General features: G+C 41.1%; 1 protein-coding gene across 4 annotated transcripts in view; it reads left to right on the top strand.

The window, feature by feature from the left end:
* EEFSEC (eukaryotic elongation factor, selenocysteine-tRNA specific) overlaps nt 1-15,727 on the top strand; it is a 164,372-nt gene that overhangs the window by 104,671 nt on the left and 43,974 nt on the right. For 3 of the 4 annotated variants that reach the window (XM_082209881.1, XM_082209884.1, XM_082209882.1), the window contains one exon: nt 3,304-3,460. In XM_082209881.1, the coding sequence (XP_082066007.1) occupies nt 3,304-3,460 (157 nt within the window). Of the gene's footprint in view, nt 1-3,303; nt 3,461-7,128; nt 7,186-15,727 lie in introns of those variants that run through there. The other variant, XM_082209883.1, reaches the window with a different exon arrangement.

The raw sequence follows: 15,727 nt of genomic DNA, 5'->3' as shown, positions 1-15,727 counted from the left end.
CTTTGCATCTTCACCTCCTTCCTTTCCCTCTCCTTGAGTAACCCCCTCATGCCTGGAGAGCAGTGCTCACTGGACAGCAATGCATGCCTAAGGCCAGATGGTTTGGACCCTAAATAAAATAAATAATAAGCTTTCAAAACCAGCCACTACTGAAAAAGCTCCTCAGGTTCAACTCCTATACTTTCCACAAACCATATGGCGTTTGCTTTTTGACTACGGCAATATTCTGAATACACAATTTTTACCATCCAGATTAGTTGTGAGAAGAATTCTGTGCAGCTGAAAGTCTTGTGTCTCCTGAATTTAAAATATTACTCTTGGTCCACCTAAAAAGGTCTGTCTGTATTGCTCTGTATTTCTTACTTTCTGGGATCTGTGCGACACAGAATTACAATATTGACTTGAAGAGAAATCATGGTAGCTTGCCATTCAATAAAGCAGCATTTTCTTATTTCCTTTCATGTCAAGACTCTAGTTATGACACTGAGGCACAGTGACTTCAGGGGTTAGTATCATCCAAAGATATTCACACCTTGGGGATTAGGCGCACTTCGTTGCACCTTTCCTTTGCCAGTGCCCCAGGGAGCATCTTTTATCTTTCCCTGTGCAACAAGCTTGCTGCCTCTTGTACCTGATTGCTTAATTATGAATCCAAAGTTGGAATGGTGACTTCCACTGGTTTAATAATCTTTAAATTAAAATTAAATACAGCTACTTTAAGACTCTGAGTTTAACAAACTGACATGATTACATACTCCTTGCTAAGATGAATTTCTAAAAGTTATACAGTGGACCTTGGATTGCGAACTTAATCCATTTCGGAAGTCCATTCTTAAAGCAAAGCGTTCTTAAACCAAGGCGTGCTTTCCCATAGCAGCGAGGGACTCAAGTGCACAAACCAAAACACCTACTTTCAGATTTGCAGCGTTCTTAATCCAAGTTGTTCATAAACTAAGCTGTTCTTAAACCACGGTACCACTGTATTGTCATATTGGAAGCATGTTTCCTTATATGAACGGGCAAAAGAATCTGCTGAAATGAAGGTGGTAAGGAGTTGAAAGAGAACTGAGACCTGAGAACTGGTGCATTTGGGTGCATTTAGAAGCAGATCTAACGTGGTACATAGCATATTAGAAACCTGGAGCCAAGGAAATGACTGCTTAACACAAATATACACAAATCAGATGCACAAATATTGCGGGGGAACAGGGGACGGGACACATGGCTTGACTGTAGTACTTGTGAGAAGGATTTAAGGAAGGACCACAAACTTAACATGAGCCAACAGTGTGATGCAGCCAGGGGTGTGTATGCAATTCTAGGCTGCACAAACAGAAGTATAGTGTCCAGATCAAAGCAATTAATAGTACCAGCCTATTCTGCCTTGGTTCAACCTCACCTTGCAGTTCTTTCTTCAGTTATGGGCACCACCAGTGCTTTTGGTGTGTGGAGTGCCTCAGGGTGCGATTCTCTCCCTGATGCTTTTTAACATCTTTATGCGCCCCCTCGCCCAGCTTGTCCAGAGTTTTGGGCTAGGTTGCCATCAGTATGCCGATGACACCCAACTCTATCTGTTGATGGATGGCCATCCTGACTCAGCCCCAGACACACTGACCAGATGTCTGGAAGCTGTGGCTGGATGGTTACATGGGAGCCGGTTGAAGTTAAATCCTTCGAAGACAGAGGTCCTCTGGCTGGGGCGGGACGATATGGGATCGAGGGGGCAACTCCCATCTCTTGCGGGGGCGCAATTAGTGCCAGCACCGTCCGTTAAGAGTTTGGGTGTAATCTTCGATACCTCCCTCTCTATGGAGGCGCAGATTACAGCTATAACAAAGGCGGCATTTTTTCATCTCCGCCAAGCTAAGCAGTTGGCCCCTTATCTCTCTCGCCCTGACCTAGCCACTGTGATCCATTCGACGGTGACCTCCAGACTGGATTATTGTAACTCGCTCTACGTGGGGCTGCCCTTGAGACTGACCCAGAAACTCCAGCAGGTGCAGAATGCCGCGGCGAGACTCCTTATGGGGTCTTCGCTGCGAGATCACATTCATCCGGTACTATACCAGCTGCACTGGCTCCCGGTGGAGTACAGGATCAGGTTTAAGGTGCTGGTTTTAACCTTTAAAGCTCTATACGGCCTAGGACCCTCGTACCTACGGGACCGCCTCTCCTGGTATGCCCCACAGAGAAACCTACGGTCTGCAAATAATAACATCCTCAAGGTCCCAGGCCTCAGAGAGGTTAGGCTGGCCTCAACTAGAGCCAGGGCCTTCTCGGCTGCGGCTCCAATCTGGTGGAATGCTCTGTCACAAGAGACTAGGGCCCTGCGGGACCTGACATCTTTCCGCAGGGCCTGCAAGACAGAGTTGTTCCGCCAGACCTTTGGTCAGGGCACAGCCTGACTCCCTCCTCTGGCAACCTGCACAGAATTTTGCTTAATTGGTTGCCATCAATTTGATTTAATTAATTTTTATAATGAAATATTTTTAGATTGTGTGACTATTTGACTGTTTGATTATTTGATTGTTGTTAGCCGCCCTGAGCCCGGCTTCGGCTGGGGAGGGCGGGATATAAATAAAATTTATTACTATTATTATTATTATTATTATTATTATTATTATTATTATTATTATTTTCCCCTGGGGGTATGCAGGGGTACGCATACCCTAAACATTTTGGGAATCTTCGTACTTTTGTCAATTTACTGTATTTATTTTTCTTGATTTGAACTATAAAATGGTGATTTTTGAAGTCAAAATGAGAGTACCCCTAAACATATTTTTAGAAGGAAAAAAAAGCACTGGGCACCACAGTTTAAGAAGGAGTTTGACAAGTGGGAACATGTGCAGAGGAGGGCAGCCAAGATGATAAAGGATCTGGAAACCACGCCTTATGAGTGACAGTTGGGGGAGTTGAATATGGAGAAGAGAAGACCGAGAGGGTTATATAGAGCCATCTTCAAATATCTGAAGGGTTGTCACATGAAGGATGGAGCAAGCTTGTTTTCTGCTGCTCCAGAGGGGAGGACCTGAACAATGGATTCAAATAACAAGAAAGGAGATTCTGACAAAACACACTGAAGAACTTTCTGATGGTAAGAGCTGTTTGGCAGTGGAACAGACTACATTGGAAGGTGGTGGACTCTCCTTCATTGAAGGTTTTTAAGCAGAGGTTGGATGGTCATATGTCAGAGATTCTTTAGCTGTGATTCCTACATTGCAGGGGATTGGCAATGCAGTATCTTTTAAAATCTTTTTTAAAACCAAGAACTTAGATTTTGTGTTTGTGTGTTTTTTGTAGCTCTGTGATGATTACAGTGTGATTGGTCGTTCACTGTTTAAAAAAGAGACCAACATCCAAATATTTGTGGGGCTGAAGGTCAAGCTGTCTACAGGAGAGGAAGGTTTAATAGAAGGTGGCTTTGGACAGAGTGGAAAGTTTAAAATCCGCATTCCAGGTAAGTGTTTATCTTGCTGCATGCACACATTTAGTAAAAGTTTTTCTAATATCCTCAAAAATCTTGGGGAGCCCATTATTATATGCATTCAGACAGATTAATAGCACACAAGTGGGAGGTATTGTGAAATTGGCTCATTGTGGATGACTGTTATTAGGACTGAGCCAAAAGAAAGACACTTCATCTGGATACAGTCATGTGGAAAATGTCCCCTTTCTGTGAACAGGGGCAAAAAGTCTTTGCACCACAGCAGCCCATGCTCTTCCCACCAGATCCCTATTCAAAGTGTTAGCAATGAGATGCGAAAGCATTGTCCGTGCTCAAAATTGGATCAGATAGCCAAATCTGACTTAGCTGTGTGATGCTGTGGCATCAATACACTTACTATGTGACCCTGATTGACTGGGAACAATTTTAAAAAGCTGACATTTGATGGAGGTGTTTTATTTGATTTTACCCAAATGTTTTTTCTTCACACTTAAAATATTTCTGGTTTGCCTGTCGTTTAGTTTTGATTGTTATTAATTGGAAACATATAACATTTTAGAAACATGAAAACAAGATAGTTGCTAGTCCTAGTCTAGCCGTGAAAGGACCTTCTGGCATACATAGCAGCTTGTCATGGGTTACAACAAGTAGTACAAACAGAATTCAGAAGCCTCTTTTCTTCTTTACCACAGAAAGGTCACTTAAGGTACTTCACTACCACTTCCTAACCCAGGTGAAGAGCACTCAGGAAAGCCTTTTCAAGAGGTTTTGCCAAGAGCAGAAGATATTACTTTTGTAGTACAAGGTTTTCTTAACCTTTCCAAATAACCCTTCTGTTTAAGACTAATTTCCAGTGCTAGCAATGTTACACTAAGGCACTTGGATTTCATATTGAGCTTGTAGATACCTCCCCCGCCACCCCACCAGTCTACACTATTTATATAATGAGCAGAGTAAATATTTATTGTAGGTTCAAACAGAAAAAAGAGCATGAAAAAGTAAGCAAGTTCAAAATAAAAGGCAGCATGCAGTCACTCCTCAGGGTTTACCATGGAAGACTAAATTGCTGTTTGGATAGTCACAGAATGTGCACATTCCTTTCAATGCAGCAAACTACCATGAGTTTTGAACAGAATTCCCTTCTGGCTCTTTCAGTACCCTATTCTAGGCAACTCCCTGGCCTCAAAACATGATCCCTCGCCACCATATTAAAGTTAAAATATGCTCACCCTCAGCGCCTAGGGCTTGCCGATCGAAAGGTCGGCGGTTCGAATCCCCACGGCGGGGTGCGCTCCCGCTGCTCGGTCCCAGCGCCTGCCAACCTAGCAGTTCGAAAGCACCCCCGGGGGCAAGTAGATAAATAGGTACCGCTTACCAGCGGGAAGGTAAACGGCGTTCCGTGTGCGGCTCTGGCTCGCCAGAGCAGCGTTGTCACGCTGGCCACGTGACCCGGAAGTGTCTTCGGACAGCGCTGGCCCCCGGCCAATAGATGTGAGATGGGCGCACAAACCCCAGAGTCTGTCAAGACTGGCCCGTTCGGGCAGGGGTACCTTTACCTTTACCTTTATGCTCACCCTTCCCACTTTTTACATGCAGTACTCCACAAGAAAAGTGTTAGTCAATAAGCTGGTCCTTCACTGCCATTTGGCAGTTAATAAACCTTGGTTACAGCTAGTAGTTAGTGAAGGGAGATCTTAGCCATGAGTCTAGGACCAAATGCTGGCCAAGTTCAATATGTTACAGGAGCAAAAAGGACCAAGGAAGAGCAAAGTGGCTGTGCATTCATCTCTAGGAGCCTGCAGGTTCGCCTTAGCATGCCATGCAAAACAGACCAGTGAGATGCATACAACCCTTTGAGGAAAATCAGCACCTGTACCCGTTGGGGGACAAGTCTTTTAGATTCATATCATATAGATTTTTAAAGATTAATATGCAAAACTGAAAGGAATTTGAAAGAAGATATTCGAGTTCAGCCTTTCCCTGGGAAGTTTAGAAAGGAGATGGTTCTCAGCCTGATAAGCTCAAATCATCCTTTATTAGCTAGCTAAGTTTGGAGCAGGGGCCCAGTTTTTTTCTTGCCAGTTTCTACTGTTTTTCAAAGTATTAGGAAAATTTGGAGAACTATACTGGGAAATGAGAACAAATGCATTATTAATATTCTAATAAAAATTACTGAAATACGTTTTTCAAATTGGTAATAGTTTTGAACTGATATGAAATTAAACAAAACAAAATGAGAGTCTCAACCAGAGTGGATTACATAACTGCAGTTTATATATATCATAAACTTTAACTACAATGCAATGTGATTTCTATTGATGAAACAATTTTAAAATTTGTTCTAAACTGTGCTTAATTTGATTTTCTTGGGGAGAGAAAAACAGGTTTCCCTCCATGACTAATGTTAATTTTAGCTTGTTTCTTGTTTGCGGACCACAGTGTTTTAATTATTCTGAATAATTACAGTATATAACTGTCAGGGGTCCTTTACCTTTACCTTTTTGTCTTTAAGATACTGATTTTGAAATGTGATGTACAACCTTCTTTCGCATTCTTATTCCAAAGATCTAAGAAATGGGTGTGACAAATAAGTTTGCAAACCCATGCAAAATATTTGTGAATGCTTCTAATGTGGCTCTTCAATATTTATTTCTATTGGATTCAAAGGGGTGTGTTTCAGGCTGGTCTTTGAGAATAAGACTTTGAGGATTCAGCAGATAATAACTTCGTTTCAGAGGCTCTGGAACCAAGCAGAAAGTACTTCTGCTTACATAAAGCAGGGCCCTGATTTTCACCGATACCCACCCACTGTATCCTGTGCCACATCTTGTGGTGTTCTGGTGGGTGTCCCACTCTTGGGAACAACTTCAGCATAGTTGTGTAGGGAATATTTGTCAAAAATTGAGGGGAAGAAAAAAAAAGTTGATTAGCGATGAAGCATCTCATTGACAGGACAAAGTTTGCAGTGCCCAGCTGTGGTACACATGGCAATCTGTTCCCCAGCCTAATCTCTTTCATATATCAGAATGGTTTCCTCATTTTGGGGGGTGGGGAGCCGAGCCTGAGAATTAATTCCAACCAACAGTACGTTGTTAGCTGACTTGAGGATAAAGCTGTTTGCTTACACAAATCGTCTACTGTAGGATCCATGAACTCATGCAAGGTCAATAACTTTCTTTCCATGAAAACAAAATCAGCAAGTTCCAAGTTTTTGTTTTCATAGAAAGGGAGCCGCAAAATGTTGTGAGATCACAGTGTCAGGTTACACTACTCATGAGCAGTCCCCCCCCCTGGTCAGCTGACAGCATAGCAGCAGAACTGATTCAGAGTGACATGTCCCATGGCTGTGTTGACATTTGAGCCAAAGTCTGTTCCTGACACTCCATCCATAGCCATTCTGCTTACTATATATTTCTGAAGGATACAGTTTTTCTTTTCTTTTTTTAACTCTACAAAAATGATAACTACAAGAGAACATTAATCTTAATCCAAAAATATTTTGCTTGGAAAAAGAAGTCAGCTGTTCTTCACTTTTTCTGATGAGCTGCCCTCTTCTCCTTCCATGCAGTCAGGAGAGTGAAGTTTTTTAATAAGCTATGAAACCATGGTGTATAAAGCTGGCTTGTTTAACTAACCATTGTTTTTTGTGTTTTAAACCACAATCTCTGGCTTGCATGCAGTGGCAAGCCAGGTTTCATAGAAAGTGAAACTAAACTCTGCCAAAGTCATCATCCTGGCCTTGTGAGAAGAGGAAAGGCGAGCATGTGAGTCCGAGGCTCACAGTGTGCATTTCTGTTTATGCATGTGGCGCTAAACATAGGTTCAGACTTCTCTGCAAGTGGGCTGTTTGTGTTTGTCTGGGCAGGGGAAGAATCCCCATTACCGGCACTACACAGTTTCCATGTAGCTTGTGGGTTTCGGCTGTAAACTCTCTGGGTTGTATCCAGTGTTGGTCCTACTAAAAGTAGAACCGCTGTCATTCATAGATATAAGTAATTTAGGTCTGTTTATTTCAGTAGCTCTACTCTGAGTTGAATTCAGATTGCACCCCCACCCAGCCAAAAGAATCCTAGGAACTGTAGTTCACCCCTCACAGGCCTATCGTTCCCAGCACTCTTAACAAACTACAGTTCCCAGAATTGTTGAGGTGCAGGCGCTTTATTTGTTATTTAAACATATCATGTATAAACAGCCTTAGTTGGATACAGCCCTCTGTCTCAAAGCACCCTAACTTATACAAGAAACCTCAGCATAGTTTGGTGCACATGGGCTTGGATTATATTGGCAGCTGTTGACCTGTTTAGTAGATTCTTGGCTATAGTTACTAATTTTCAAATAAAATAAAGATTTATGTTTTATTTGATGTCAGAAAGCCTGTAGCATATGGGAGCTGGCAAGTTCTCATCCCAAATGAATTCTTGCCACCATGTGGGGACCAAGCAGCACAAGCTGTGATTACCTCCACATGCACCAAGCTTCTGGAGTCTGTAGAATATTATAGTATTTTAGGACTTCATTCTGAACAAAGCTAAAGACCCAATTCCTTCTCACAGGTGCTAAGATCTCATTTTGGTAACAATGTCCGGTGCTGCACAACAAATCAAATCAAGATTTACAGAATTGCTTGTTCCTTTTCTCATTCACTGAATATTTTCTGGTATGGATCATGATAGAATTTGGCAAGTTATAACAGAATATTGTAGCAAGGAGTCTCTCTACTCACCATCTAGTCTGAAACAGACTTCAGTCTTTGCCACCCATAAATGCAGGGGTAGTGACTTAAAAAGGCTGTCTTACAGAACAAAAACTGCATACTCTGGAGAAAATAAAAGCATGACTAGAAAATTGCTAGATGTTTCTGTTTCTTTAAGAGCTACCAACATTTCATTGTGGAGAAGGGTAGTAGATATGACGTTGCTTAAGTCAAATATAGTTCACATTCCATTGTTAGGTCAGTGTTGCTTTTTTAATATATCTGTATCCTGTTTGTGGTTTTTTAAAAGAGTTTTTTTTTAAGTTTAGCTGGTTGAATTCCCCTCTTCTGTTCCTCTCCCCATACATATTATTCTACCTCTTGTTCTCTTTCATAAAAGTTCCTTTCATAGAGGCTTACTCATATAACCTTTTAAAGAAACAATGTAATTAATTTTTTGAAGATTCCTTAAACAGCATGCATACGAAACTCTCCCACTCCTCATGAGAACAAATGAGAAGTTTAAATGGTTGAGGGATGACTTCAAGCTGAAAGACATAATAGTTTCTTTAAAGGAGGAGAAAAACAAAGAAAAAAGAAAAGCACCCAATTTTTGAATCCAGTTGAAATTGTTGTTGAAAAGAATGGCTCAAGAAACGAAAGAAACTGTTGCAGTACATTTGGTGCAAGTGAATTGATTGCACGAAGAGAATACATATTCAGTTTGGTAGCCAATTCTACTGTATTGGGGAATCAATTGTTAAATAACAGATAATAGTAGAGCTGCGTTTGCTTTGACTTTATGTACACATTTACCTGGAGGTTAGTACCACTGAACTCAGTGGGGTTTACTTTGAGTATACATGTATAGGCTTATACTTTAAGACTCTTAGGGGACTGGTGTGTTTTTGCAGGTGTGTTCTAATTCATGTCATTGACACAACAATAGTGCATTAGTGGTGGATTTATTCTGGATGTCCACAAGTCATTCTGCTTTATTAGTTCTTCTCTGGTACTTGCCCATGTTAGCACATTATTGCTTTCCAGAAGAGCACTCTTGCACTACAGCTCAACAAAAGTAGGACAAGCCACCTGCAGCCTTACTCCCAAGTACATGTGCATAACATTGCACCTTTAGAAGAAGAGTAGGTGTGGAGAAGAGCAACACATTGTTTGATAGCAGATGCTTATGAGATCAAGATTTGACTTTGTGCCTGGAGTGTGTGCATCTCCTGGCAGCTTTTCCCCTTGCTGCTCTGGTAAGGTGTGTGCATAAAGAACTTGTGCAAGCAGAATCAATGACAAGTTTTGTTCCCACATCAATATCTACCCAGCTGGGACATTATTGTCCCTTCTTACACTGCTCCTTCTTGTGTACGTGAACAGAGTAGAATGGGTAGAAGCTCTCTACCAGTAAACACAAATTGTCACGAAATGTCGATGGCCAGGGTCAATTCCATTTCATTTCTGTTACTATATCAATGACTATTAGCATTTGCTACAGAATAAATGCATTCTGGTTTGCTTTGATACATTTTGATAGTATTGAGTTGCATTTATATGAAGTTGATTTTTGGCAGTGTGTGTTTGGTTTGAATACAGCAGGTAATTCCCAGACTTTCAGGCTGCTTCCCATTCTCCTGACTTGGACCTAATCAGGTTGCTGCTAGGAAAAGATTTGTACTTCCTGTTGCTGTATGGCACTTTCCCCAACAATTTTTATTTCCATGCTTTCTGAATCGAATAGCAAAAGATTGTGATACATATGTGTTGTTTAAAAGCAGCAGCATTTTCCAGTTTTCCAAAAGAAGCTGTTTATAGCCAGCATATTCATAACCATAGCCAAGTGGAAATATTAGCTGTTTCCATTATACAAATCTATGGTCGAAATACTGTGTACAGTTCTGGTCATCTCACCTCCAGAAAGGATATTGTAGCTGAAAAAGTTTCAGAAAAGGGCAAACAAAATGATCAAGGGGATGGAGTAGCTACTCAATGACGAAAGGTTTACAGTATCTGAGGCTTTTTAATTTAGAGAAAAAGTGACCAAGAGGTGATACGATAGAGGGGTATAAATTCATGCAGGGTGTGGTGAAAATGGATGGAGATAAGCTTTTCTCTCATAATACTAGAACTTGGGAACATCCAATGAAACAGAATGTTGGAAGTTTCAGAACAAACAAAATAGAGTACTACTTCACATAGAGCATAGTTAGAATCATAGAATCATAGAATCATAGAGTTGGAAGAGACCACAAGGGCCATCGAGTGCAACCCCCTGCCAAGCAGGAAACAAGTTAAACTATGGAATTTCCTCTCACAAAAGTCATCAACTTGGATGTCTTTTAAAAAGGATCAGGCAAATTAATGGAAGATAAGGATATCAATAGTTACCATCCATGACAGCTGTGTTTCAGAGGCAGTATGCAAGTTACTGGGAATGACATGTGTGAAGAGTGCTCTGGCACTGCGCTCCTTTTAGGCTTCCCATAGGCATCTGATTAGTCACTGTAAGAACAAAGTGATGGACTACATGGACCTTTAGCTGCTCTTGTGACAAACTTGCTTGTAAACATGACTATTCTTCATGGCACATTTTCTATTATTTTCCATTATTTCATTCTGCTTCCATTATCGTTGTTGTTTCACTCTGTCTTTAAAATGTTAGAATACTTTCTTCTTTTCTTTTTATAATCCAGAAAAAAATGTTGTGATTACTCTCAGTGGCAATGAAATGGCATTGCTTCTTTGCAAATTATTGATCTGAAGTGCAAATTAACATTTATCATTTGTGTAGTCTTGAGATAGATAGGGGGACCTTAATATTAATGCTTATAGAATCCTAAAATACAGATTTCAGATTTTGGTACAAAGCAACAAGCATTGACAAATCCTAGAGATTTATCACTGGAAATTCAGCTAACTTAAACTCTGTTGACATTTTAGGAAGTATTGTGTGTATCTGTATATAGTACTGAGTCAGCTTTTCTTTGCCCTTATTGTGAACTACAGCTAAAACTATATCCAGTTTTAAAAACAGCATTGAAATGGAATATGCACCCAACTTTCCCCAAGACTTCTTAGAAAGGATACCTGGTTTGCGAAAGATACCTGGATTGCATTCATTTAGTCTACAATGGCCTGTCCTCCTCTGACTTCTGAAAGACAGTATATTATTAAACTGACTCTAGATGGAGTGAGATTTAAAGCAAGAGTGGTAAACTATGTATCCAATGGGAACTATGATCCCCAATGGGAAAAGATACTCAGAGCACCATTTGCTGCAGGAGATGCCCATTTGCCGCTGCCTACTACTGTGGAACTGCTTTCCTGTGGAGCTTCAGTGGGAATGAGCCCTTCTTTCTTTCAGATGTCTTCTGAAAACTGCACTATTCAGACATTATGCCTACTGATCTTTTGTTGATCTTTTTGATTATTTTAATGGATATTTATAGACTGATTTTATTGTATTTTATATGCCATAAGCTGCCTTGTTATATTTCAATGGAAGGGTGGATTGTGACTTTTCAGATAAGTAAATAAAAATGTGCTGCATCATTCAGAGCAATCAGCAGGAGTGCTAGAACAGCCTGATTAATTTTGGAGCGATGCAGCAAGTTTTTGTCCATCTCTAAAACTGACCATCTTAGGGTTTTGGTTTTTTAGTGTGTGTTTTTTAAAAAACCAAACTTAAGTAAGAACACTTAATAGAATGTTTAATCTCAGTATGGATCAGGTTATAGAAAGAATGCATTTCAAACACATTCAGAAACACTTATTATCTGGAAAGGCAGTTATGGGGGGATGAAAGGAGGCTGTGTGCTGACATTTAGAGCCCATGTGCGTGCATTTACATGCATGCGCACTAGAGTCAAGATGCATCCTGTCCCCCACTCAGAAAGTTTACATCTAAAAACGTAGAGGAAGGGGCTTGAGAAGAAGAAGAAGAGGAGGAGGAGGAGGAGGAGTTTGGACTTGATATCCTGCCTTTCACTCCTCTTAAGGAGTCTCAAAGCGGCTAAAAATCTCCTTTTCCTTCCTCCCCCACAACAAACACTCTGTGAGGTGAGTGAGGCTGAGAGACTTCAGAGAAGTGTGACTAGCCCAAGGTCACCCAGCAGCTGCATGTGGAGGAGCAGAGACGCGAACCCGGTTCACCGGATTACGAGTCCACCACTCTTAACCACTACACCACGTGTAGAACTCAAGTGCCCTCTGTACTAGCTAACAAATATAAAAAGGCACCCCCGTCTTGTCCCCCCAAAGCAAAGTTGAGACAAAATGGGAACAGTCTTTTCCTAGGGGTTAGCAACAGAAAATAGAACAAGTTGCAAGGGCTGACTGTCACTCAAGGCCCAACCTTTAATGATCCATTCCTTCCCTGCCATATTTATTTGGCACAAAACTTGGGTAGTTAGACTGATGTGGTGGGGTTGGGGAGAGAGAAAACAAGGGGAGAAGAAGCATGTCCAAGTTGGACAGATATGGATGAAAGAGGCTTTACTAGGATTTTTAATTAATTGTGTTATTGTAGCGTTGCCAAATCAATGGTAATGGGCAAGTAGATTTTTATATCAATTGCTAATTGCATAGGGTGGCTTGGGAGGTCAGTGAGACTGTGGAATTTTAGTGGATACAAATAGAAACAAGATAGCTTGGTTTTCCAGAGATGAGTTGATATGTGCAAGAAATCCATTACAGAACATTTTTATCACTCAGTATGCTTCCTTTTTAGGGAGATCCTGCTGTTTGCATTCCTTTGATTACGTTGCATTAAAACAGGATTATCTTGGTGTTTTGGCCATATGGCATTTAGGTGGGTTTCTTTGCATCATGCCTCCCCACCTCTTAGAAAGAAAACAAGAGCCACTAGCCACAAGGCTTGCTGGGTTGCATTTTTTTCATATCTGATGTTGCTGAGCGGGAGGATTTAATCGAAGAGGTGGATGCAAAAGCCCAAGGGCAAACAACAACAACAAAGTTTTATTTAAGAACTGGAGATTCACTCTGCTTGTTCTTTCATAGTCTCTCTTTCGCTACCCTCTTAAAAAAATAATAATGAAAACCCTTAAGGGGGTACTTCAAGCATAAATCTTCCTTCCCACTTTGTAAAAATTGGCTGCTGTGACATAGACAGGAGCTGATGGAGGCAGGTTGACAAGAAAGTAGCACAGTGGTACCTCGCAAGACGAATGCCTCGCAAGACGAAAAACTCGCAAGACGAAAGAGTTTTTCGTTTTTTGAGTTGCTTCGCAAGACGAATTTCCCTAAGGGCTTGCTTCGCAAGACGAAAATGTCTTGCAAGTTTGTTTCCTTTTTCTTAAAACCGTTAATACATGCATTCCTATGGGAAACCGTGCTTCGCAAGACGAAAAAACTCGCAGAACGAATTAATTTTGTCTTGTGAGGCACCACTGCATTTTCCTTTATACTCCTTTATATTGAGAGGATTAAACTGTGGCAGTATAAAAGTATTGATGACCACAAGGAGGAGGTGGGTGATATTGATTACAGAGGCACTGACCAGAAGAAAACGTTGCCCACCTTCTAAGTGACCCATAGATAATCTTTGAAACTGCATGTCACAATAGGGTGATTGTTGTCTTGACTTCTAGTTGGGTCAGAACTGAGATTTATACTGTTTGCTTTTCACCAACAGATGTAAAATTGAGTACTTCTGTTTTGGCACACCCCAGTAGCCCGTGCTAATCTAGGAAAGGCAGAAACTGTGAGCAGGATGTTTACCTGCAATCAGTATAACCCTGGCACAAACTGCTTTCCCTCATTGTTTCCTCTTTTCAACCTCTTGTTCTGCTTTCCCTCACTTGCTTCTTGCATGCAGCCTTTGTCTGGCTTGCTTATGTATAGTGTGTACCATCTCTCTGTCAATCGGTTCCTTGCCCTTCTTTCAATTTCCCCATCCTCTCTTGATTCATATTGACGCCTGGTTCTTATACACTCTTGAATCCGCAACCTGAACAGGCAGTGGATCTTGGACTCAATGATTTCTGACCCAGCTGGCCTTAGATCACAGTACTGATGAGATGTCACTTGAGTTGAGTCTTTTGAGTTGTCCTTGATCATTGGCTGCCATTCATCAAGTGTTGCCTTGCCCTCTTCCAAGTTGACATGTTTGGCTGATGAAGTTTCACAGCAATATGCCTTTCTTGTACAGTGGTACCTCGGGTTACATACACTTCAGGTTACATATTCCGCTAACCCAGAAATACTACCTCGGGTTAAGAACTTTGCTTCAGGATGAGAACAGAAATCATGCTCCGGCGGTGCGGCGGCAGCAGGAAGCCCCATTAGCTAAAGTGGTGCTTCAGGTTAAGAACAGTTTCAGGTTAAGAACGGACCTCCGGAACGAATTAAGTACTTAACCTGAGGTACCACTGTACATATTTCTAGGCTCGCTCCCCCCCAAAAAAACCCCTTTTCTTAGTGGCCAGTCACATTTTACTAGTTAAAACCCCATGTGTCTATAGAGACGCAGCATAGACTGTCCACAGCTGCTATAAATAATTTTCTCCCTCAGCACCAAGCCAAACTGTTTTATCTTAAAACAAAAGCCTTCATGAAGAAGTGTATGATAATGGTGCATACTCCTTAATAAAGTAAAAATTTTGTTCAGAAGCTTTATCCATTTAGCAGGTTTCTGCAGGTAACAGCTCAGTGAATTTATTTCACCATGCAACATGGTTGAGTTGCCTGCATAAGACTAGCAAAAAAGAGTAGAAGCATTTAAGTCTCTAAAGCTCATCTGAATTCAGTGCTGAACAGAAATGCTTTCTTCTCTTGAAAAAATGTTCCTGGATAGGAAGTGGTGCCTAATAGTTATTGCTTGTCTTCTGTCTGCCTGTATATACCCTTTAATCTTACACGACACACTATCCTCATTATTCCTAGATTCTTCCTATTCCTAGATTTGTGCAGCTTTTTTACAGCTGATGTTTCCATGATTGGTCAATTGCTTCTAGCAGAAAATTAGGCAGTTAATATTTGTGGAGGGGGAAACTTAATTTCATTTATGGAGTACTTAGTGCAGATAACACTACATGCTATAAAGCAGATTGTATAACATCAACCCTCTGGTGCAACCAGTGCTTCTTATTGATTACATTTATATACTACCCGTCCTTATTCCAATAATAAGTATATTTAGGGAGAAATGAGGGCCATGGGATATTCCTTGTTTGGGCTTCATCATTGTTGGGCATGATTTCTGAAAGTGAGATGGAATCCTTTCTGATTCAATATTTACGTATGACTGTACACTTAGTGGGTTTGTGTCTATATTTGATAATTCTGTTGCGCTTACATTATCAGTGAAGTTTGGGTATGGGGTTGCAGATTCTCTGCTGCTTTTCATTCGCTACAAAGGTAAGAGTGGCTTGGAATGGGGTAAGGTGAAAGCCCTATCTGTGAACAATCTAGGATAGAGTTCTGTAGTCCATCCCTACCAAAGGATTCTAATTGGCGCTGTCTGAGCCAGTCTTAATGCAATTTAGTTATCATCAAGCAGAAGGGTTTTATTTATGGAACAGGCCCCGCCAGAACTTCCTCCGACCTTTGAGAAACTGTGA

The sequence above is a fragment of the Podarcis vaucheri genome, assembly GCF_965113315.1.
Source record: "Podarcis vaucheri genome assembly, chromosome: 2".
NCBI classification, from domain to species: domain Eukaryota; kingdom Metazoa; phylum Chordata; class Lepidosauria; order Squamata; family Lacertidae; genus Podarcis; species Podarcis vaucheri.
The sequence above is the reverse complement of the archived record's forward strand: the minus strand, read 5'-3'. Positions and strand labels throughout refer to the sequence as shown.